The sequence below is a fragment of the Leptonotus elevatus genome, chromosome 6 (genome assembly GCF_054856555.1).
Source record: "Leptonotus elevatus isolate MCC_2025b chromosome 6, RoL_Lele_1.0, whole genome shotgun sequence".
Classification (NCBI taxonomy): domain Eukaryota; kingdom Metazoa; phylum Chordata; class Actinopteri; order Syngnathiformes; family Syngnathidae; genus Leptonotus; species Leptonotus elevatus.
The window spans coordinates 19,578,270-19,600,761 of record NC_141244.1 but is presented as its reverse complement, the minus strand read 5'-3'; the positions used below and the strand labels follow the sequence as shown (position 1 = coordinate 19,600,761).

Here is a 22,492-nt window from a genome sequence, read left to right as displayed (position 1 = left end):
CACTTAAGACCAATACAGAAGTCGGGTCTTCAATTGTTGAAACCCTAACCCAGGCTTGAGACTCCAATTTGAAACGGGCCGTTGCCCTAATTTGAAACCCTAACATGTTTAAATCTATACAGGTATTGGGATACCGCCTTATTTTAAAACTCATTCACTCCCGACTGTTTTACTGGATTTTGACAGATATTGCAAGGCCCACAGAATAAATAGTGTGTTCTATTTCTGTAAAATCATGGAACCTACTAAAAGATTGGAGTCTCTTCTTTCGTCAGGAAAAAAGTAAATTTCTGCTTCCGTTTTGCAGCAATTAGCATCAGAATATAGCTAAGTCTCATCATTATTCTCAAATTTATTTAGAAATGTAGAGTAATGAGCTTTTTTTTCCACATGGCCCCTGGTTGATCTCTTTTGCTGTGCTGCCACCTGCTGGCCGTTTGTGCAATAACTACCATTTCTTCCACCGTTCTTTGCAGTTGGAAGGCTGCATCAAAGCATTCTGTATGCTCTAGCAAAAAAAACATGAATACGTCTTTGGGACACCTAAAACATTTAACCTCCTAAGGCCCAAGCTGTTTTTTTACATGCAGACGTGGACATGCAAAGTTCTGTCCACGAATGTGGCCACTAAGCCTTACGAGGTTAAAATAGAACGTATTTATACGTTTTTTGGGAGCAAATGAGTTAAGGTATCGGGTTAGTGTTGAAGCTGCCGATATCAGCACTGAAGTCCTCGATAGTAGTTGGCGCTATACTGTGACCGTTTGATGCATCGGCGAATCATCTGCATTGGAAATGTCTAGCCTTGGCTTCAAACTCATCTGTGTTGAAATCCCCAATTTAAAACACTAACCCAGGCTTGAAACCTGTATTAATAATCCAATTTCAAACCCGTACGTTGGCGCTTCAAACCCTAATTTACTGCTGTGAGTGAACAGTTCGTTTAGCTGCAGTGCAATGAAAGCGGCCACCGATGGTTATCAGGCGTTTGTCCCTTCTGGTACTTTCTGGTCGTTGATCGTTTATCTGGCCATCGCAGCGGCAGGTGAGGCGGCCGGCGGCTTTTGTCTGCGGGAAGAGCACGGATTCAAAAAAAGCCGGAGGTCAAGGCGTACCGGTAATCCGGACAGCTGCATTGGTGGGATTAGTTTGTGGTGCTCGGGTCTAACTAAAACACACGTTTCCATGGCGATGACAATCATAAAATCAGCTGATGGTGAAACAACAAAATGGGAGTTTATTCAATTCTTATTCCAAAAGCAAAACTTCAGCATCAGATCACGCAGGCTACAAAAAATGGTTTGTGATTCCTTACAAATTTAACAAACAAAATACAATATAATTAAACTTGACTAAAAGTTAGTATGGAACAAAATGACTCATGGTACAAACATAAAGCAAAATTCATGAGCATTTGTGGTTCACTTATTTTCCTCTAGTCTTTTAAATCCCAACACGCTGGGTCAAATTCTCATCCGAATGCACTGGGTATAAAAAAACACAGGGCTGTCTCAAACCCTTTTGGCCCAGTGTTGGGTTAGCTATTTCACCCAATTTGGGTTACTATTGACTCAGCAGTTTTAAGAGTATACTCACAAAAAAATTGCTGGGTTTTTGAGCAGATTGGGTTACTTTTTTTTCCAGGTTGAGTTATTTTGACCCATCAGATTGGGGGATGAAGACATGAAGCTGGTTGCCATTTTGAAGTTGAAGGGAATTTAATGTAACATTCTTTCAAATTTAAATCTTGGTCAAATCTGCTTTTATTCTCTGAAAACAGCTGGGTAAAAAGTAACCCAATTCTGGTTAAAAAAAAATCTAATCAATCTGCGCCTTGCGTTAATTTGACCCAACTTTGAGTTATTTTGTATCTAAACGAATACAAACAAAATGGGTTGTCAGTTCAGGAATTGCAGTTGGTAATTAAATTGGTCTTATTTTTAACTGCACTTATGCTGATAAACATCATTATGGAGTTTTTACCCCTTGTTGGATCTTGACCCAACATGCTGACTCAACTCAACCCAATGTGCTACAGGGTATAAATAGCCCTTTCGGACCCAACGCTGGGTTAGCTCTTTCACCCAATTTGGGTTACTTTTACCAGCCGTTTTTAAGAGTGAATTTATGGATAACAAGGTCACAGGTCACCAACCTAACCCCCCTACTTTTTTTTTTCCACAGAAATCCTGCCCTTCTGGTCTGACTGATGCGTGTCGGGGGGCCCCTAGAGGGCGTTAATTGAATTGCTGTGCAGGGAATCGTGCGAGGCCGTAATGTTGAGATAAGGCGACTTAAAGGAGGACTGATCATTGACAGCATGTGTTGCTAATAAACATGTCAGTGTCACGCGCGCGCACACACGCAGCCGTGTTAAACTAAACACTTGTGTGCATTAGAATGTTTGCTTTCAAAACATTCTTCTCCTGCTGAGAACTTTTCAATAGCTTGTCAATCATCACCATCATCATTACTTGTTGTCGAGGTCAGGCGCGGACTAGCAAGGGTGGCTAAAATAAACAAGATTTGGTTTGGGGAGGTGGCCTATGAGGATTTGAGGCCAAATCTAACCATAATGGATACCTCAAGTTTGCCTCAAATCCTAATTTGATACCTTAATCCTTGTTTGAAACCGGTTATCATAATAATTTTTAATTGTGTTATCACTTATCAGAAAGATGGACATTGTTAGCTTATAAATAAAGCAGTGGTAGCAAATATCTGTCTGTCATGATGTCTCCAGCACCACAGTCAGTTTTCCTCCCATTTTGCTTCCTTGTTTTCTTTCCTCAGATGTCTGCTGCTGATGTCTGCCGCCAGACACAGAACTACATCATCCATCCACAATATCTACTTACTTGTGTCATGTCTGGACATAAAGTAACTTTCACCAACACGAAAATAAAACTAAATCTAAAATTGATCGACCTCAGTTTCGTGTTTGAAGCTCATTATTAACATAGTTAATACAACCACAAGACGTTTCATCTGCATCAGCCGCAGAAGAGCAGCACACACTCGTTTTATAAAAGCGAGTGTGGGTAAATGTCCGTGGTCTTTTAGCGACATCTGCCGCTATTTGGCGGTACTGCGTGTAGGGTTCCACATCTGGTCACCTGACATCTTTGCACGTCGCTCGTTGGTTGTCCTGGGAAATGGAGGAAAAAAACAGTTTACGATTTACATTTTACAACGTCGTGTTACATTTTAATTTGAAGTTACGTACTTGGTCATTCAGTTTAAAGCCTCTTATTGGCACGTCACCCATTTTAATTTTGATATTGGTTGCCGGTAATTGTTTTTTTTGTTTTTTTAATTGTTTAGTTAAACACATTTTTTTTGTACTTAAAAAAAATCCACCAACGTCATGTAGCTGAGTGGTTCGTACCATTTTGCATCTGTATCAATTGAAGACTCCTTGCATTCAGACTGAGCCTCTCAAGCTGCACGGACTAAAAAAAAAAGAGGTACATTTCTAATTAAGTTGTTTTGTATGCGTAAGGAGACAAATTGTGAGACGTCATACCTGGACGTGCACCAGGAACTCCAATTTGCATTCTGACACTGTCGGGACTATCAACCGTTCTGGAAGGACAAAAATGTTGCATAAAACAAATAAGTTATGTCGTAAATTATGGATATACTGTAGTCCATGCACTCATACCATGTCATTTCCCAACGGGGTTGAGCTTTGTTAGCCTCCTTAGCTTCCAGACTGTGATTGCAATAAGTGAAACAGGTGCTCTTCCTCTTAGGAAGCACTGGACAAAGAAATTGAAATTGTTAACGAAAGCAACGCAAACCTATGAAGACTGTCTGGTGAGGTGTGTGTGGCACTATGGTAAAAATGAATACACAGAAAGAGAAAAATCTAATCAAAATCTCCCATGTTTTGATCGTTGGACTTACAACAAAATGTTTGGACACGTCACGTCTTGTCTTTCATTTTTTTGGCGTCGCTCTCATCTTTCTTCTTTTTGCCATTGTCAGTGTCCGCACTGTTGTAAAGAACAAACAATGATTGGTTAACTGGCGCTTGATAACATTTTCTACATCAATCAAAAGTACAGCATATGACGGGATGCACACCCTCTGACCTACCCACTGCGATTTGTAGTCATAGGTTTGTGTTTGTTGCCGGTGTTCGCCTTCAATTTACGCGCCGCTTTATTTCTCCTTCTCCAGGCTGAGTAAGTGTTCCGTGTCTTTTTCCTCTTTGTCGTTTCTTGAGAAAGACGTTGAAAGAAGTGAGAGGCTGTTACGCAGACTAATGAAGCACTTCCAAGACTTGACAAGCCAATTTTGCACTTCAGTGTTCCTCCAAGGTGAGTTGCAATGGACTGACTTACTACTTTTTGCCGGGTCGCCATCAGATTCTGTTTTTCTGCAAATAAATAATAATAGTGTGTAATGTTTGATTTGATTGGGATCTAAAGATTAGACTAAATACAGCACAGTGTGTCCTGATGCTTACCCATTAGCCTCTGTAGTTTTAGCCATCAACTGGGTTCTTTTACCGGCAGAGGTATCAGCCGCATTACTACTTTCCGGTGTCTGGACATCTTTGGGGTTCATTTTTCTCTTCTTTGTTATTGGTGAGTCTCTGTCAAGATTAAATATAATAGGAACTAGGGGTGGGAATCATTGAATGTCTCACGATTCGACTCAGAATCGATTTTTGATGATGAATGATTTTTTTATTCAAAATGATTTGATTGACAATGATTTTGCTTCAATTTATAGATGTGCAAGGAATTGTAATGATCTACTCCAGTCTGACTCGCTAATGCTAATTAGCGAGCTACTCGCGGCACTTTTATCACTCAAAAGAACGGCTCCACGCTGCAAAAAAACAACTTTTATTGGAATAACTTGATCGTGACTTTTTCCTTCTACTCTCTAATGTGGCTACAACTTAACAGTGTATTAGACCGCATGGAACCACACTGCCCCTAAGTGGCCAAATCGAGTACAACATCAACAGCGCTCCCAATAAAGGCACACACAAACAAAGGCAAGACAGTATAAAATAATTTATTTAAAATCGATTTTGGGACATTTAAAATCGATTCTGAATCGTACTAAAGGAGAATTGCGATTCTTATGAGAACTAAAGGAGAATTGCGATTCTTATGAGAATAGATTTTTTGGCACACCCCTAATAGGAACACCTTTAAGTTTGTGGTTTGCTTTGTCGGGACGTACAGGAAGTATATCTGCTGCTTGGACTAGAGAGTTAATTGAATAAAGTAGCACAAAACGGGGGGGGGGGGGGGGTTAGTTGCCAATTTCTGGACAACAAGTAATGAGGCTAAAAAACACCAGAAATGAGCCCGGTTCATATAAAAAAAAAATCCTTGAGATACGAGCAACCCAACTTACAATTTATTTTGCGATACCATCCGTCGTTTGGATGATTTGTTGCTTTGAGAAATTTGGAACCAACCGAAGTTCTGTTAAACCCAACTAAAGTGTGTCTCAACTGACCTTTTACTGTTTGGTGTAGGTCTAAAACTGCACCACCTCCTTTTCAAACTTTTTTCCCCTAGCGAATACAGTACATTGAGCAACGAAGAAACACACACAAATATATATTCTCGGGTTTCTCCAGCAGGTTACGCCGTACCTTTTTGCCTGTGGATGTCGCCGTGCTTGGCCTTCCATTTCCCTCCCATGTTGCTAGAACAGTTACAGACATAAAAGGTTAAAAATGCTTAACAATGATAAGATATAGAACACAAATTCTTACTTGATGCTCCTTGCCGTTAAAGACTCTGCGTTGGTCATGCTGGTGGCCGCAGATTCTGTAAACATCTTGGCGATTTCTGGGGAAAGAATGGGGACGGCGTGTTGTTCACGACTAGCTAAAACAGTCCAAATCTGTTCAGAAAATGCAGCCAGACGGTACATGGTAGGAAATTATAACCAGCTTCATCAGCTTTTAGACATATTGTCACGACATACCGGGTTGGGTACAGTGATATAAGATTGAAGGGTTTCTGGGGGGGAAATAAACAAAATAGCTGGAATGTTTTTATTTTGAATAAGGCTACCAATACGTTTTATTTTTATTTTTTTTAACATTGAGAATTAAAGTAGCATTTTTGAAAACCTTTTTTTCTGGGAAAAAATACTTACTTACAACAATTCTCAAAAGATTCCAGCTAGCTTTTATTCTTGCAAAAATACAACTTTGCATCCAATTTGATCAAGTTATGCGCTGGCGTCAAATTCAAAACAATAAGAGGAACTACTAAATGCGACTTACCCGTTTGTGTCGGTTCACCATTGTGGATTGTGTCCTGTCTTCCGTCTCGTTTGGTACTTTGGGACAATCTTTAAAAAAAAGAAACGAAAAACAAGCCAGTACAAATTGTAGTCTGATCTTGTAATTCATCCGGACCAAATCAAATTTAAAAAAAGACGCAAACTGACTGGTTGCTGTTTTGCATTGGAAGCACCAATTTTGCTGCCTTGCTGGTCATCATGGTGCAAGCCCCTGTAGGAACGTCAGAAATTATGTCATCGTACATTAATTCCAACAGTGAAACTGAAATTTACCTCTCTGCTTCTGGACTGACTCCTGATCTTCCTGCTGTTGTGGTTCTCTGAAAAACAAACACTTACCAATGATCCATTTTGAGATATATTAATTACGTGACACCATTGTTGGATACAATGGCGCCTTTCTAGCAATATTACAGACATGTGTTGCTAAAACTCGAGTTAAATAGTTCTACTTGAAGCGTATTTTAAGTCTTTGTGCTTCAATTTATTCCTGGAAAATGAATTACAATGCTATATTTGGCTATATAGGGGAGCAAGAAGGAAGTTAGTTTATGCGTTATAGTTATTCTAAATTAATCGTGAGAATTGGTAATCCATTTATTTATTTATTTTTTATCTGCATTGTCCTCAAAAAATCCACATCAGTCGGGCCTTAGTGGAAATCTTCTGCCGCTTACCCTTCCATATGCCACATGTTTTCAAGCGGTGACGACGTGCGGAGGCAGACTGAACGGAGTCGATGCGAGAGAGTCTTGTGTGGATCCAAGTCCAGGTTGTCCAGATTGAGACCCCTCGAGATGCGTGACGAAATCCCCAAAATGTCAGGATGCTCCCGCTCGATCTGCCAAGTGGGACGAGCGCTTGCGTTCTCGCGGTGCGAGGCCGGAGATGCGTCGACCTGAGTCCCAGAGTTTGGATTCTGACAGGCCTGCATCATTTCGCAGCTCAGTTTCATGCTTGAACAGAAGGAATCGGATGTTTAACCTACTTAAATGGCTTGCACAGTTTCTTGCTGTGAACCTACTAGAAGCTGTTGCCGTGGTTGAGTGCAAGGTCGGCCATGGTGACGAAGGGATCCTGGAGAATCTGACTGGGGATCAGTCGCTGGCCGGCGTCAGGCCTCAGGAGCTTCTTCAGCAAATCCACAAAGGTCTCCTGGTCTTGGACTTCTGCTGTGGTGTCTTCGTTTGACAGGTGGACCACTTGTCTGACCTGGATGGGAACACACTGCAAGCCTTAATACTGAGTACACGACATGAGTCGTACTTTTTTTTTTTTCTAATGGATTCTGACTCAAAATCCATGATTGATTTGTGGTTGGTGAGGTGTTGGTACAGTTATTGTAATTATTTGGCTATTTTTCCAAGAAGACCAAAGGGAAGTCCATGGTCAGAAAAGCAGTACAACAGCTTAGAGGTCATAGCATTAGTAATTGTCCAATCAGATCCCATTATTTGGGGTTTAATGTGTAATTGTGCCGGTAAGAATATTGGTTTGGTACAGTACATGGCAATTCACAAACAAACATTTTAAAAAGAGTGAAAAAGTCCGACATACAGCCAAAAGGTTTAATGGTAACCTTGACATCTGCTAGCCAAGGAATTCGCAGCACTGCGTTTATGGAGTTGACGTGTAGCCGAGGGTGACCACATTTTCAAAATAGAAAAACCAGGACAATTTCGATGAAAATGAAATATATAGTAAATTCTCACCAGCAACTATAACAAATTTCAATCTAGTGACTTGCAGTTGGCTTATTTATTTCTTTAGCTAAATGCTAAATGCTATCTTGGTTGACAGTTCAACAACGCCAAACAAGGCAATGTACTCACCATATTCAATCTTTTTTGCTTGGTCTTGTCGCCGGTCCCGCATTGTAACATTGGAAATACACCGTCAGAAAAGCTCAGCTAGCATTGGGTCTGACCAGCCACCGCAGCATGAGGCTAGCAGGACTACATTTCTCATGATTCTTAAACACGGACGCAGGAAGTAGTTCTAGTTCCGGTGTGATGAAAACGCGCCTGCTAGCAATTGCAAACGTTCAACAGTTAAATTCCTATTTTGATGGCTTTGTCGCATGAATCTCTCTGACAGCTGTCGCCCAAAACTGCGACGCTGGGATGAACCTGTGTGAAAACCGGGGACAAAACAATGGGGCCAGGACTCGGGACACAAAGCTTCAAACGGGGACTGGTCCACAAACCTGCGACGTCTTATCGCCCTAGTGTACCTGGAAATGGAGGCAGTTAAACTTCCTGTTCCTTAGCTAATGTGTGAGGATTTAGCACGCCCGACTCGAACGGTATCTTTGGATGAATTTTCCGCAATTGATTTTTTTCCGTTTGGCATTTTCACCTTGGCAGCAGCATTCGCATGCGATTACTCCGGAAAATGACATTTCTCACCCTTTGTGAATTGCGGCTACGTTATAAGGATAAAGAACAAAGCGTGATACCTTGCAAAGGTCATCCAGAGAGTTGATAAAACAGTCGGTGCAGACGTAGCCAAACTCGTTGGGCGTCTAGGGAGAAGTGATACAAAACTGTCGGAAACAGTCAAACCTCAAGACTTTCTGAGCCATTCACCTCCTAAAGATCTGAGGCTGTTTAGAAAAAAAAAAACGTTTTGAAACACGCCCCATTGTACCTTTAGTCTCCAGTAAAAGGCCTGGTAGCCCTTTTTCATCTCGTAAAAGTAGTATCTTGTCGTGTTGAGTCCAATGTTTAGTAGTCTTTGTGGAATGTGACCCAAGATATGCTCAATCTTTCTCAACTGGTGGGGAAAAAAAAGGTTATAGATTGAAGTGACCTTATGTCAGATCATATTTATATATTTTTTGGGGGGGAGGTTCTTGCCATGTCGTATTCACAGGTGCTGTAGAAAAGTGCAGAGCCCAGAAACAACTCGGCGATAATGCAACCAAGAGACCACACGTCAATTGGCTTCGTGTAGGGACAACCGAGGATGATCTCCGGAGCCCTGAAAATAGCAACAAATAATATATCTCGCAAATACAGCATCAAATATATCTCAAGAAAATTGCGCGGGCTGAAGGAAACCCCCGCTCTTGTCTTTGCGCACCTGTAGCGGCGGTTCTGAAAGAGTTGGCCCTGGTTGGTCTCGGAGACGTGCTGGGCTAAGCCAAAGTCGATGATTTTAACTTTGTACGGCCGGTTGACGTGCTCCACCAACATGATGTTGTTGGGCTTCAGGTCTGCGTGGATAAGTCCAATACTGTTCAGAAAATGCAGGCCGACGGCCAGCTGAAGACACGAGTACATGACATTCAATGATAGTAGCTTCATCAAGCTGGCTTGCTCGCTTTTTAAAACATACCCGGGAGTTCTGTCAGATCAGCATACCCGTTTTGTAAATTCCATCTGTCGCCTTACCCTAAACTCAACCTCTAACACCGAACCTGTTCTCTACAGCGCATGCACAGAAGCGCAAGGTATGCTAGTCCGATGGGTATGCTGTTTTGTCGAGACACCGGGTCTGGTCCGGTGACATACGCTAGCTCAAAGGACGGATAGGAAAAACTTAACGGACGTATGCCAATATAATTACAACTAAACTAAACTAAAAGGAACACTTCCTCGGGAAAAATACAAGAACGCAACGCTTTCTGAATTCAAGATTAGATGTTAATTTCGTTCACCAGTAAACCGTTTACCAGTTCACCCCCCCCAAAAAAAAAAAATCACATTTGATTTTTCCTCCACTGGCTTATTACCTTGCCCGTGCATCCTCAAATGGCATTTGAGCTAGCAAGAAGTGTTTTCAACTTCGACTGCACTTAGTAGTAAGATTAACGCCAACAATGGTACATTTTTCAAAACAGGACCTATTCTGAAGCCCCTCCTATTCCCGCCACCGATGAAAACTCCAAACTCCAAAGTTAGTCTCTCCAGACAAAAGGTCGATTCGGTGATTGTTCCGGACAGTGATAAAGGTTTACCCGTACTGACTTCTGGTCATTAAAAGGCTTTTCAAGCATGCTGATGATCAGAAACCAGAAGTCAGTACGGGTAAAGCCTTCCACTGCATAGTTTGCCAAGAACAGATCTAGTTCCGAGACTCTTGCTTATGGGCAGCGGAATTGTACAACACATTGGAGCAATGCGACATAAAGCCTCTCAGTACCTCTCTCAGAGGTTGACGGACCCAAAATATACACATTCCACGTTAACACGTAGAGATCCTGACGTCACGTGACTTTCGCTGAACGCGCCCCCCTGCGGCAGGAAATTATTGCTGCAAGAACATTGACAGTCACTTTGATGAAAAATACATCATATATATATATATATATATATATATATATATATATATATATATGCGCGAGGTGGATGTGTTGGATTGCCAATGAAGCGTCAGGAGGGTTTTTTTTTTTTTCAACTTGCCGGCGCTGCCCATGTGGAATTATCCCTTCAAGTTTGTACATTCCGGATTTATTTCCCTTTTATGTATGGTCAAAAGTTTCATGCAATTCTTGGCAGTGTTATTTATGTACGTTGGCAAAATCGGCTTCGGCCACCGTCATTTATACCGTAAAAAAGTCTTCTTTATGGTGTTGGTCAGTTTTAAAATTCAACTGTGTAATATTTATGAAAACGTAGCAGCACAAATGAACGAAACGTTTGCGTGTGGTAAGAGTTAGCATCTGCTGATTTAGCCACCATGTACAAAGTGCAACATTGGCCTCTTTTGGTAGCCTGGAGCATGCTCGATCCTTTTTTTTTTTTTTTTTTTTTTTTTGCCTCTTCTCGTTGTGGCAGCTGGTCCACAATAGCTGTCAATCATTGTTCAAGTGTGCCGTTTGCCGTTTACTCAAAAGTGGCAGATGCGTTTTCTATCATGCCAAAATGGTTGCGCTTAACGGCCATTTTGGGACGCGCGACGTCCACGTCAGGATCTCTATAAGACGTAGCTTCAGATGAGGGCAAATGTACCTGATGCAGAATGGGTCGGATCTCCTTGACGAGGAGGCACTTGGTGGGTCTGGTGTGCATGAAGTCCCACAAGTTGATGTCCAAGATCTCAAACTCGAGACACATGTACAACCTGTCCACAAAGATGCTTTTGCACTGGACCAGGTTGACTTTGTCCATGTCGAAAGCCATTAAGGTTTTCAATGTGCTGGCCTGAAAAAGACATTGGGATCAAATCAAGCCATCAATAAGATAGCCAATCACGTCTTCTGTTCTGTTCTGTTCTGTTCTGGCACCTCCTTCTCAAACATTTCCGGGTCGTTGATGTGCTTGAAGATCTTGACGGCGACTTCCTCCCTGGTGGCCGTCTTCAAGCACTTGACCACGTCGCCGTAGGTGCCCTCGCCCAGGAAACCCAGTATGTGGTAATCGGAGGCGGGCGAGTGGAGGACCCACAGGTATCTGTCGGCGTTGCACAGCGAGGAGCACATGGCCACGGCCTCCTCTTCTGACGACGTGACGGCTTTGGCTTGGACCCTGTAAGGGGGGTTCTGCCATCCGCCATTGTACAGGATCAGAGAGTGTTAGTTTGTTTTTGGTTTCTAAACAAGGGGGCGAAAGGGTTTTGTTTCAAGCCAGGTTTAGGGGTTCAAATTAGGACTTGAAGTTAGGGTTTGGGGGTTCAAGAGGCAGTTTGGGTTTCAAATGAGTGTTTCGAGATCCAAATTTGGGTTGGAGGTTTGAAGATTGAAGTAGGGTTTTAAAACAGGGCTAAGGGTTTCAAATTAGGATATTGAGCCTAAATTAGGGCTTCAAAAGAGACAGAGTTTCAAAGTAGGGTTTCACGTCAGGGTTAGGTTATCATGGTTAGGGTTTCAGATTAAAGTTTCAAGACCTTGAGGTAGGATTTTGACCGTTTCAAGACGGGTTGAAGGTTTCATTGCATGGTAAAGGGTAGGGTGTCAAATTAAACTTACTAACCTGCTCGGCAGCCATTTTCCATTCATGGCAGACACAAATGAATAAAACACATCCACCTTTGGTAGCACAAAAAAAAATAATGACCTTTTAAAAAAAAAGACAATTTTACATGATAAAATGAGCTTTTACTGGAGTTGTCAGTGCCAACGGCTCCTGCAAATTCAGTGATGATGTCACATAGCTGTGTCAAGTCTCTAATGTACCGTACCGCCCCTATCGGCATAGTGACATCACATTTTCATTACATCGCCATGTGACCTCAGTTCGCCGATACTTGTGGGTTCATAACAAGCCTGCTGGTAAGTATTTTCAGTTGATCAGCAAGCTTCTGTTATATCTTTAATTTGCATAACTAACTTCTTGTCAGTGGAGCAGGCACGTAGGCTAATTGGAGAAGCTAATAGGAAGTGAGGCTAATAGGAAGCGGCAAACATGCTAAATTGACATTTTATTATGAACATTTTGGCATTTTAAGGGGCCCCAAATAAGACCCCCCCCAACTCACTAGTGCACTTGGAAGCTTAGAAAAAAATAATAGCCCCAAGGACCAATTTCATCAATTGACACAAAATTAGCAAAATTAAATAAATATTCAAAATGTTTGAGGTACTATAGTAGCAAACTACATCTTTTAGATTAAGATTATAAGGGGTTTTAGAGGCGTTAAAGAAAAAAAGCCACTAAATCACACCAAAATTGTTTAGTAATCACAGTCATTATTATTTTTTTAAATATTGTTTCAACATAAGTTTTACAAAAAAAACAAAGGTTGCTAATATCGACAAATTTGGATATCAAATAATTAGTATTATATATATTCTATGCAAAATATTAAGATGTATTACTTTGGCTTTATTAGTAATACAATATTTATAAGGTAAAAACCGAAACTGAACAGGAAGTTGTTTATACTTTAGTTTTTTTTTCTACGTCATCTTTTGTAGAACAGCATGGAGTTAAAATGTGATTTTTTCAAAGATTTGCCGAAAGTTAAAATACAGTCACCCAACACCAGTTTGATTGAATGGTCAACACAAAATTTAGATGGACACGAAAAACTCTCAAGGACCCAAGTCTGAAACTGAACAGGAAGTTGGCCGTTTTAGTTTGAAGGAGCCAAGTAAGGAAGTAAACTTAAGTTATCTGCTACACTACCACAATTTACAAGATATCTTCTTTTTTTTTTTTAAAGCTTTAATTATTTATATATATTTTTGTTAATGACTTATTTAATGTCCCTGAAAATGTATTTGTAGCGTTTCATTTAAAATGTACCTTTTTCTTTTTTACCTCGTGCTCTTGATGTTGCAGCACCGTTTTCCACTAGAGGGCAGTGTGGCACTGAGGGAGACAAGTACCACAAACAGTAGCACATCCGGTGTGATTGAGCTATTTTTTTAAGGCTCGAGTTGAACTTAGGAGCTGAAAATTGACCACTTTTATTATTATTATTCCCATCGGTGTCAATTATTCTCCCCCTTCGACTACATTATACATGAAAAGCCTTTTGGAAAAATGACTATTGTTAAAAAGAGTCAGTTGAGATGCTGTATAATTCAATAAGGTCCTGTGGATTCCACATAATAGACATGCAAACCTTTCATGATGTCTCCATGTGTGCGTGATTGACTCGTCAATGTCTTCAATTAGCAATCAATCAATGCAGGCAGCAGAGTGCTTTGGTGTTGGGTGTTTGCTCTTAATGATCTTTTAGTCTGTGAGCAGTATGGATCGAGTCGGCCTTGTGGGCCCTTCATAACGCCGAGCCGCGTTATTATGGGCTGAAATATTGACCTGCGAGGGCCGTGCTGGGGCCTCGTGGCATTATTAGGATTTTCGCATCCATCCATTTGCTACACGTTCACAAGCCACATTTGTGTGTTTACACACTGCATGTGTGCGTGTGTGTGTGTGTGTGTGTGTCCAAGCGTGTAATGCGGCCCTTGGGTGCCGTGCTGCGGCGCAACAGCGGCGCAAATATCCCATCAGTGTTAGATGCAAACTTTTGACCTTTTACCACTGAGCAAAATCGAGGGCCGAATGCACATTTAATGACGTTCTGGTTTAATGACGCCATCAACAAAACATGGGTTAGAGTGCTAATGAGATTATTTGATTAAGACATGAGAGTAGGAAATGAATTAGAGTTGTAATGTGATATGCATCAATAATTACTGTCATGTATATAACAATCTATCCATAATGTGTAAATTTTTGGAAGTTTGTAATTTATGACTAATTGATGAACTCATTCACTGCCATTAACGGCTATAGACATAAAAAAAATGTTTTTGAACTATTTGTATTAGTTTGACACTTTTTTCCACTTTTGTAATTAAGAGTATGAAAACCTAAAAAACAATTATTGAACATTTAGAACAGATATACAATTTGTGATTAATCGTGAGTTAATTATTGAAGTCATGTGATTAATTACAATTAAAAAATGTAATCGTCTGACGCGATTAATAAAATAATGAAAAATTAGGGGCGCCAGGGGATTAATTTTTAATTGTAATTAATTGCATTAATTCACTAGTTAACTCACGATTAATCAAAAAATGTATATCTGTTCTAAATGTACAATAAAAAAATCTAGTTTTTCACACTCTTGTTAACAAAAGTGGAAAAAATATGTGAAACTAATAGAAATAGTTTAAATGAATTTTTGACGTCTATAGCCGTCAATGCCAGTGAATGAGTTAAATAAATGTTGACTGATAAAAACACAACATAACATTTGCATTATACTTTACTAATAGTTTACTACAATTGCCATCAATTCCATGGCATTGTTTAAGAACCCAATAAAGAAGCACACATGTGGACATTAAATATAAATACTTTTATAATGTACAAATTGTACAGATGCAGCGGCGGCGGGTAACAATAATAACAACGTAGATGGACGGGACAGCATACAGATATAAAGAATACGTTGGCACCATCACTGGCATGTTATCTTTTCATACACAAACAGGCAGCTGGAATGATGAAATATTCAAATGTCTCCTTCCTAACGTAAACAAATAAAACACAATTAACCACAATCCCTAGAGTGCGGTTGGCCTCTTATCGGGAAAAGACGGCGTTCCGCGGGTCTCGTGATGGGAGCGCCTGTCAAGGTTACGGCCGTTCGTGCATGTCGGAATGGAATGTTCAGACAAACAAACTGCTATCATGTGACCTTGATGATGTCATTGAGGGGAGGGCAGGCCAATGGATTGCTGATTGACATGTTGAACAAAATAAAACAAAAGACGAACATAAGTGACATTTATTAAAGTAAATTCCTGGCAATGATGAAAACGGATGTGTGAAGGCAAAATTGAGAACTTGAGATACAATGTGACAAAATATCGATATCCGAATCACAATTTTGTCCAGTATCGTTGCCATCGTGTTTGGTCTGTAACCTCCGTGTACCGCCAACGATGTACAGTTAAACGTTAACATGTTAGCACTAGCATATGGCAATGTTAACCATATCATATCATATCATATCATCGTATCATATTGCCCGTCATGATACAGTATCAATACACTAGTATTGACCCTTGATATCGTCACTGTCACTGAAAATTCCTAATTCATCTCACATATTTTTATGGTAAATTATGAAAGAAAAGCACGTATGGTTAATATTCTTTAATGAGGTGTTTTCTTCCAATATATTTATTATTACTAAATGAGAATTTTTAGCTTATTGCCACTTTCAATCAAAAGTGGATGCCTCTTTCATAAGACGGAAGCAATCAGCGGCGGTGGACTCTCATTTAAAATTGTAATGTAGTAAATGTCAATACATGACGTCTGTGACCCCTAACCCCTTCAGACCCGTCGATGATTGCAGTCTAAATGACATATTCGCGTGTGTCTAAAGCAATAAAACGCATAATGTGGATGTCGTCAACACTTTTGGTTTATGATTGGAATCCTGGCTAACCAATCACATTCATAAGATGATTTGCATGATGTTCATGTTAAAAATGTTACATATACGCTTGGTAGGTTTACAACACGTTAAAGCCATACTACCCTGGCGTCCACTATAACAAATAAGAACATGAGATAACCCCTCCAAAAAATGTCCATGTTGTTCTTATGTGGGAAGAGTCCAAATCAGTAAAAATCTAATAAAATGTCCAGCAGAAAAAATGCGGGTGTGAAGGGGTTAAGTGATTTGCATAAGTGAAATAAAACATGAAATAAAACATGAAATAAAACATTCAATCAAAGCCCAAGAGCAGCCCCAAAAAATTCCTCCACCAGGGAGACAATGTTCTTCACATCTTGGAACACAATTAAGAGTGCTTTCTCCCCTCTGGAAAAATCAATCCGACGGCCAAATGTGACCCTTGAACCCGGGCGGCCATTAAGTATGACCTCAGACTTTGCCGTCGGGAAGGGCTTCAAACCAAGAAACCCTCGGGAGGTAGCTCGAAGCATGGGTTGGTCAATATGGCAGGCAGGCAGGCAACTCGCATAAAAACGTTCAAATCATATTTCAAATGTCGTCTCCCCTCTGCAACGTTGCAGCGATGTCACCTTCAAAACACTGAAAATAAGTGTCACTTGTGTGCCTCAAATGTACATTTTTAAAAAAACAACAGTCTGTGAAATACGATAATAATCAACATTAAAGCCTCGCTCATCTGTCTCGTTCAAATTTGGTAGCAATTGCAGACAATTTTCAGTAGTCTGCCAAATTTCCTGTGGAATTGGCTTTTGCGGGCTGAATTAGGATTTAAAAAATAATAATTTCTGTCTGCGAGGATCGATGGAAACTGACCCTAAAATGGTCACTTGAAAAGCAAAATAAGCCGACTTCTGCATGGATTTAAGACGTTTTTTGTGGGTCTACTCATAATAGGCAAGACTAGGCATGGGCCGATTACCGGTTTACTATGGTATGAAAATGTTAAGGTTTCAATAACCGCTTATATTATCTGTCACTGGTAATGAGCTCTTCTTTTCTTTTTTTTTGAGGACACTTCTAAGCAGGGCTGCTTGCAGAGTTGAGTAAAACAGACGCCTCTTTGATGTGAATTGCCTTCAAATAACTTTTAATGTCACTTTTTTTGGCGAGCAGTTACGCACGGAGGAGGAGGATGGGGTATGCCCTTTGAAAAACATTTACAGTATATGTGTAGGTGTCGGCGTGTACTGGTTAGCCCCAAGGACAACATGAATACCCCCAGATTTGTTCTCAAAATAGCTCACCAGCGATGGGACACTGTGACTTACTTACTAAATAAAAATAAGAATGTTATCATTTATGTATGTGTTTCTTTATTTAAACTTAACATGGCACGTTGAATAAAAAAAAAAAATGCTGTTTTTGATTTACTCTAATATTTCAAATAAGTACATAAGCGTGGGACTGCCAATGTGGCGGAAACAGCTTTGACTGGAAAATACATTTAGACGTATTTAAATACGTTTGAAGATACTTGTAAGCTAAATGCTAAAAATATAGCATTTTCTCGTGTAGTGCCACAAGGGATTGCCTTGCGCATGCCCCATGGCATAATGGCAAGAAATCATGCCCTGGAAACATAATAAATCATAAAAATTGCAAATAATTTTTTTTTACTTACATCATTTTCGAACTTATTGGTATAATGTAGACAAAATGCTATTTTCAATTTCTTTTTTTACAAGTCAATACTCGATACTTGTTTTTTGGGGTAAAAATGCAACATATTCAGCATTTAGCCTACAAGTATGTTTACTTGCAAATACATTTGAACGTATTCATTATGTTTACACGTATTTGCAAATAAATACATTTTACAGCTGTAATTTTAATACCCAATATGTTCGCTTTAATCTATCATCAGCCCATGCCTAGACAAGACTACTAAATTTCCCATTGCAAACTAAGTGACACTGGCTCTGGGTGGATACGATTCTGGGTGGCGCTACTAAGCTAATTTTTCAGGTATTTTTACATATGGGAAAGTCCTCCAAGCAACAATTTACTTAATAAATCGACAACAAATAAATCAAGACAATTAGACTCGTTAAGGCTAACTGGTCTCGCATATTTTTTCCGCTCTACACAAAAACATCACCAGACAAAAAAACCACACGAGCAAACACAATGCATCTGGCTCGGGGGCAACTGTTACATTTAAACAGCAAAACAATCAAAACCAGAAAAAAACTTTCAGTTCACATTCAAGTGTGAACTGTGTGAAATCTGAAAGCAATTTTCCTGGGGTGGACATTATTGTCGATAAAAGAACTCCTCCCTCTCCTGGTGTAAGAAATGCCTGATTCCTGACAGACGTCCTAACGACAAAAGCCATTAGCGACCTAATGAGCAACCGTGTAGCGGCCGTGGACGCGTCTCACTTTGGCGACCCACCCGCTGTCCCGCCTATTACTGCACGCCGCCCTCAAACGCCATCTCGCAACTCGCTTATTGTTACAAACAACACCCGCTGGGGAACGCTTAAATAGCCGGCGGTAGAAGCCACGCTTGCTTCTATTACTTCAAAACGAGCCAATTCATTTAAATTCCGTTTTTTTGCGCCACAGGCACCTTGCGTTCGTTTTATTTAGCTCAATTCTCATCCTGGCAGTTTGCACGTGTTTTTTTTTTGGGGTGGATTGTCGCCAAGTGAAATTTCGTGGAAAATGTGGTTTTAAGACGGTCCAAGTTTACGTGATTTACGGACGGCGTGCGATGAGCGAGTTTGCGCAATGGCGTGAGAATACGTCAGTTAGCATCATACTTGATTTTCATTAGACTGTTTTATATTTGTGATTTTCATACAAACATTTACTTTAATTGTGACTTTCTAGAAATGTATGATTTTAGGTTAATTCGTTAGACTTCAGCATGTTCTGACTTGCGTACAAATTCAAGTTACGCAACCGCTAACTCAGTTGTAAATTGACAACTTCCTGTATTTGAATTCACCCCACAATTAAGACACCACAAATGTAAATAATGCTAACCTTTAGCTTGCAGCTAATGGTACTGTGGACCAGAAAGTAAAAACCCTGCCCCAGTTTGGCTTTAGCCCCATGTGCTAGCTAGCAGCTCCCTAGCTAGCTCCCATAGTGCTTGTTTACTTTTTAGGGAGCTAGCCAGCTAGCATTAGGGGCTAAAGCCAAACTGTGGCAGGTTTTTTACTTTCTGGACCTGGATTTGCCACCTCTGCTACGGACCTTGATGAGGAACACTGAGTAGGAATCCATCCTCAAACATTAAAGCTACATGGCATTCCCGTGAATTTCACATGTGCTTGTTTGGAACATTCTGTATGCAAGGTGAGTGTAGCAGTCAATGTTGTCGCTCCGACGCTACTTTGGATTGCCTGTCGCAAACAAAGTCCTCCCCCATTATTGGCCTTCTAGTCAAGGCAACCCTTCAGATCACGCAAAACTGAACGAATCAGAAGGTTTTTTTTTGTCTTTAGGCAGTCAGTAGTACGATGGGGGTTGGCCAGTGTTCTTTGTTGTTGTCTTTTTGGATTTTCTCCAAAAGAGAGTCCCAATTGTTTTTTTTTCTGTCTACATCATTCATGCGGCACTCCTTATCCCTTTAAAGGCAGAAGGTGTGCAGGCCAGCAAACAAACTGCAAGCTCGAGTTTGAGGTTGAAGTCCAGTCCGAGCATCTTCAATTGGTTCCTTCAGGTCCTCCAGGGATTCGTGGTACATTCACAACGTGTGGTTATACAGCAGTCGGTGGATGAAAGATGACAGTTTTAGAGGTCGATGCAGCTCGTGACGCTCCAAGTCCAAAAAATGTGTCGGTGTGAACCCTGTCTCAAGTTTAAGCTTTCAGAGGTAGGGTTTCCACAATTCCGGTCTACTCTTGTAGGATTTCGTTTATCGTTGGGGTCTGTGAATCTGCCACCATATCCTTGTCCTTGACATCCAGGCCGACTGAGTCTTCAGTCTTGGATTGGTTCTGGTCTGGTTTATCTTCATTTTTGTCTTCGTCCATTTCTAGGCCATTTTCCACCAAAGCTTCAACTTCCTGCTCGTCCACGGTCTCGGTCTCGGCCTCGGCCTCCTTTTTGTCAGCATCAGTAGCTTCTGTGACTTCCTGGGCGTCTGTCCTCTCTAAAGGCTCTGTCAATCCCTCTTCGTCAAGTTCAGATGTTTCCCTTTCTATCTCTTCTACCACTTCAGTCACTTCCTCTTTCGTTTGGAGAGTTTCTACATTGACGGCGTTTGTGTCTTCAATCTTTCCATCTTGCCCGTTCGGTTTCTCATCTTCCTCATTTCCAACCTTTTCCACGTGATTGGGAATCTTCATGTCTTTTTCCGGTTTAGGTTGAGCCTTCTTGTTTTTGTGTTTGATGCCATTTTTGTTGGTCTTACCGCGAGGTTTGAAGATCAGTTTCTGTAACATGGGAAGTTTGCATTAGCGTGGCAGCATTTGGCAAAGTACATAATGAAGACACAACTGTTTAAAATGAAACAAATCTGACTATTAAGGTCAGAGGAGAGAAGTCATCGTCTCAAGACGAACGGTGCAGAAAAACAGACACGGAATCTGGTTGACTTTTGCTATCTCCTAAATATTTGGCCTATTAACTGTGTTGTGTCATTCTACTCACACAAAGGTTAACTTCAGGGGTTATCACTACTATTCGGGGTCATCTACAATAAATGTCCAGCTCTGCTTCTGTCAACATTTCGCCCACTGCCAAGGAATTCACCATAACGCTAACAGAGGGCCCATTGTATTGGACAAAAATAAAAGGGAAAACACCTGGAAGGGGCCACGGAGCTATGACATTAGCCAGGAAAAGAACAAAAGAAAAGTGAGGTCGCGTACCTTGGATTCCCTCCGCTTCCGGCTCAAGACGGGTCGCTGCAGGAACACAATCTGTTTGGTTGCCAGACTGCCATCGCTACAGAGGACACAAGAACAGGGAATGGCATGATCCATACGTTTCTTGGTAGGCATCACATTTTTTGGTATGACTTTAGTTTTTTCCAGATCTCTGCCAAGGTTGAAATGTTTGGCTGGTGGTTCTTCCAGTTTTGTATTCTGGGGCGGTTGCTCCATTCTTGACATACAAACGCTGAAGTCCCAAATGCATTTCATCCTGAGTTGCCTTCAAGTCGAGACCAAGACCTGGTTACAAATTTTCCTGGTCTTGGTCTTGAGAGTAAATACTTTGGTCTCTGACACAAGACCTTGTGTTAGGAAAGTTAAGTTTCTATAGCACTTTTGAGAGACAAAAGGTGCAATGGTCCCCGACCGGTCCGCAGACCATTTGGTACCAGGATGCACATAGATTGAACAAAAGTATTGATTGTCAGAGTCTGAAAGGTGCATCTGTACATACAGCTCTTCTCTGCCCACAAGCCATAAGAAAATGAGTAAAGACAAACAAACACACTTATTTGGGAGCTTCTTTAGAAAGGGGAAAAAGCTAAATAAGGGACAGAAGCAAAGCCTACAACTTCCAAGAAAAAATGCTGCATTTACCCGACGATATCAGCAGTCTTACTTAAAATCCTCCATATTCATTGCTGCAGGTGGTTCTTGTAACATACCAAGCCCGTTCTGTGTAATATGTGGTGACTGGCTTCTAAATGAGGCGGTAAAACCACACACACACACAAATACCTTGCGGATTTGCAGTATTCTATCTTTTTGAAAGTTGCAAACAGATATAACGTAATGCGCACGTTGTCATCGAGAAGGAAGAAAAAAGCAGTTTTATCTTCTACGTGATGTATTTTGGATGACTTGTCCTGCCGTTTGTAGTGTGGAAGCAAGATAAACTTGAGTCCTGTCTGTATTCGAGACGACGACTCTTGACAAAGAGGCGACTTCCCAGCCGCTCTCATCCGCTGGTTTTGCGGAACCGTGCCCTCTTAACTGCCGTCATTTGTCAGCGCCACTTTCACACTTTGTAATTTGTCTTGGAGCATCTTTTTTTCCCACCGAACTAAAGCTTCTATGGCTTCCACATGGGCCCGTGTCAGGTTTTGGGTCGGCGCCCCTCTATGATTCCAATCCTTTCAGTCTTTCTTTACGCCGCACTCATTAACGAGACGTCTGCTCTGTTTTGTTTTGTTTTTTTCTAAATGGGCCGCTACAGGCTGATGCTGACAGCTTTGTTTGCTTCTGCTTTATGGCTTTCATGTTCCATCCTGCTGTTTTGGACTAAAATGGAGCCGTCCACGTCGCCCACAAGTAAGAGCTCCGGCGGCTTGATGACGGCTCAGCAACATTAAAAGCCCTGCTACAAATATTCCATTTCGCAACATGAAATAGATGCAAGAGTTCTTTTCCACCAAAAAAAAA

The 22,492-nt window shown here is 40.9% G+C and overlaps 2 protein-coding genes and 2 long non-coding RNA genes across 6 annotated transcripts in view; 1 reads left to right on the top strand and 3 right to left on the bottom strand.

The window, feature by feature from the left end:
* Nucleotides 1–3,081: 3,081 nt before the first annotated feature.
* LOC147172549 (uncharacterized) lies at nucleotides 3,082–3,749 on the bottom strand. The gene is made up of 4 exons (XR_015095356.1): nucleotides 3,665–3,749; nucleotides 3,527–3,585; nucleotides 3,389–3,452; nucleotides 3,082–3,148 (listed from the first exon to the last, which is right to left on the bottom strand). It is a non-coding gene; the product is annotated as an uncharacterized LOC147172549 (long non-coding RNA).
* Nucleotides 3,203–12,876, top strand: LOC147172547 (uncharacterized). The gene is made up of 3 exons (XR_015095357.1): nucleotides 3,203–3,467; nucleotides 4,236–4,325; nucleotides 11,559–12,876. It is a non-coding gene; the product is annotated as an uncharacterized LOC147172547 (long non-coding RNA).
* On the bottom strand, nucleotides 5,616–11,575 carry LOC147172548 (homeodomain-interacting protein kinase 3-like). Its single transcript, XM_086077757.1, has 11 exons — nucleotides 11,519–11,575; nucleotides 11,244–11,435; nucleotides 9,373–9,554; nucleotides 9,147–9,270; nucleotides 8,938–9,063; nucleotides 8,747–8,812; nucleotides 7,313–7,500; nucleotides 6,966–7,244; nucleotides 6,562–6,608; nucleotides 5,750–5,825; nucleotides 5,616–5,679 (listed from the first exon to the last, which is right to left on the bottom strand). Exons 1-11 carry the CDS (start codon nucleotides 11,531–11,533, stop codon nucleotides 5,616–5,618), a joined length of 1,359 nt encoding a protein of 452 aa, XP_085933883.1. The 5' UTR covers nucleotides 11,534–11,575.
* A 2,186-nt stretch (nucleotides 12,877–15,062) lies between the features above and the next one.
* Nucleotides 15,063–22,492, bottom strand: part of rftn1b (raftlin, lipid raft linker 1b) — a 79,184-nt gene continuing 71,754 nt past the window's right edge. For all 3 annotated transcript variants that reach the window (XM_086078272.1, XM_086078275.1, XM_086078274.1), the window contains 2 exons: nucleotides 21,008–21,083; nucleotides 15,063–20,569 (listed from right to left, as the gene is read on the bottom strand). In XM_086078272.1, the coding sequence (XP_085934398.1) occupies nucleotides 20,030–20,569; nucleotides 21,008–21,083 (616 nt within the window). In that variant the 3' untranslated portion in view covers nucleotides 15,063–20,029. The remainder of the gene's footprint in view (nucleotides 20,570–21,007; nucleotides 21,084–22,492) is intronic.

Excerpts from the sequence above, each read along its gene's own strand:
- LOC147172548 (XM_086077757.1), bottom strand. Across the intron at positions 9,555-11,243 it reads TCCGACCCATTCTGCATCAG|CTGGCCGTCGGCCTGCATTT; the intron begins GTACATTTGCCC and ends TCGTGTCTTCAG. Across the intron at positions 9,271-9,372 it reads TTTCAGAACCGCCGCTACAG|GGCTCCGGAGATCATCCTCG; the intron begins GTGCGCAAAGAC and ends TGCTATTTTCAG.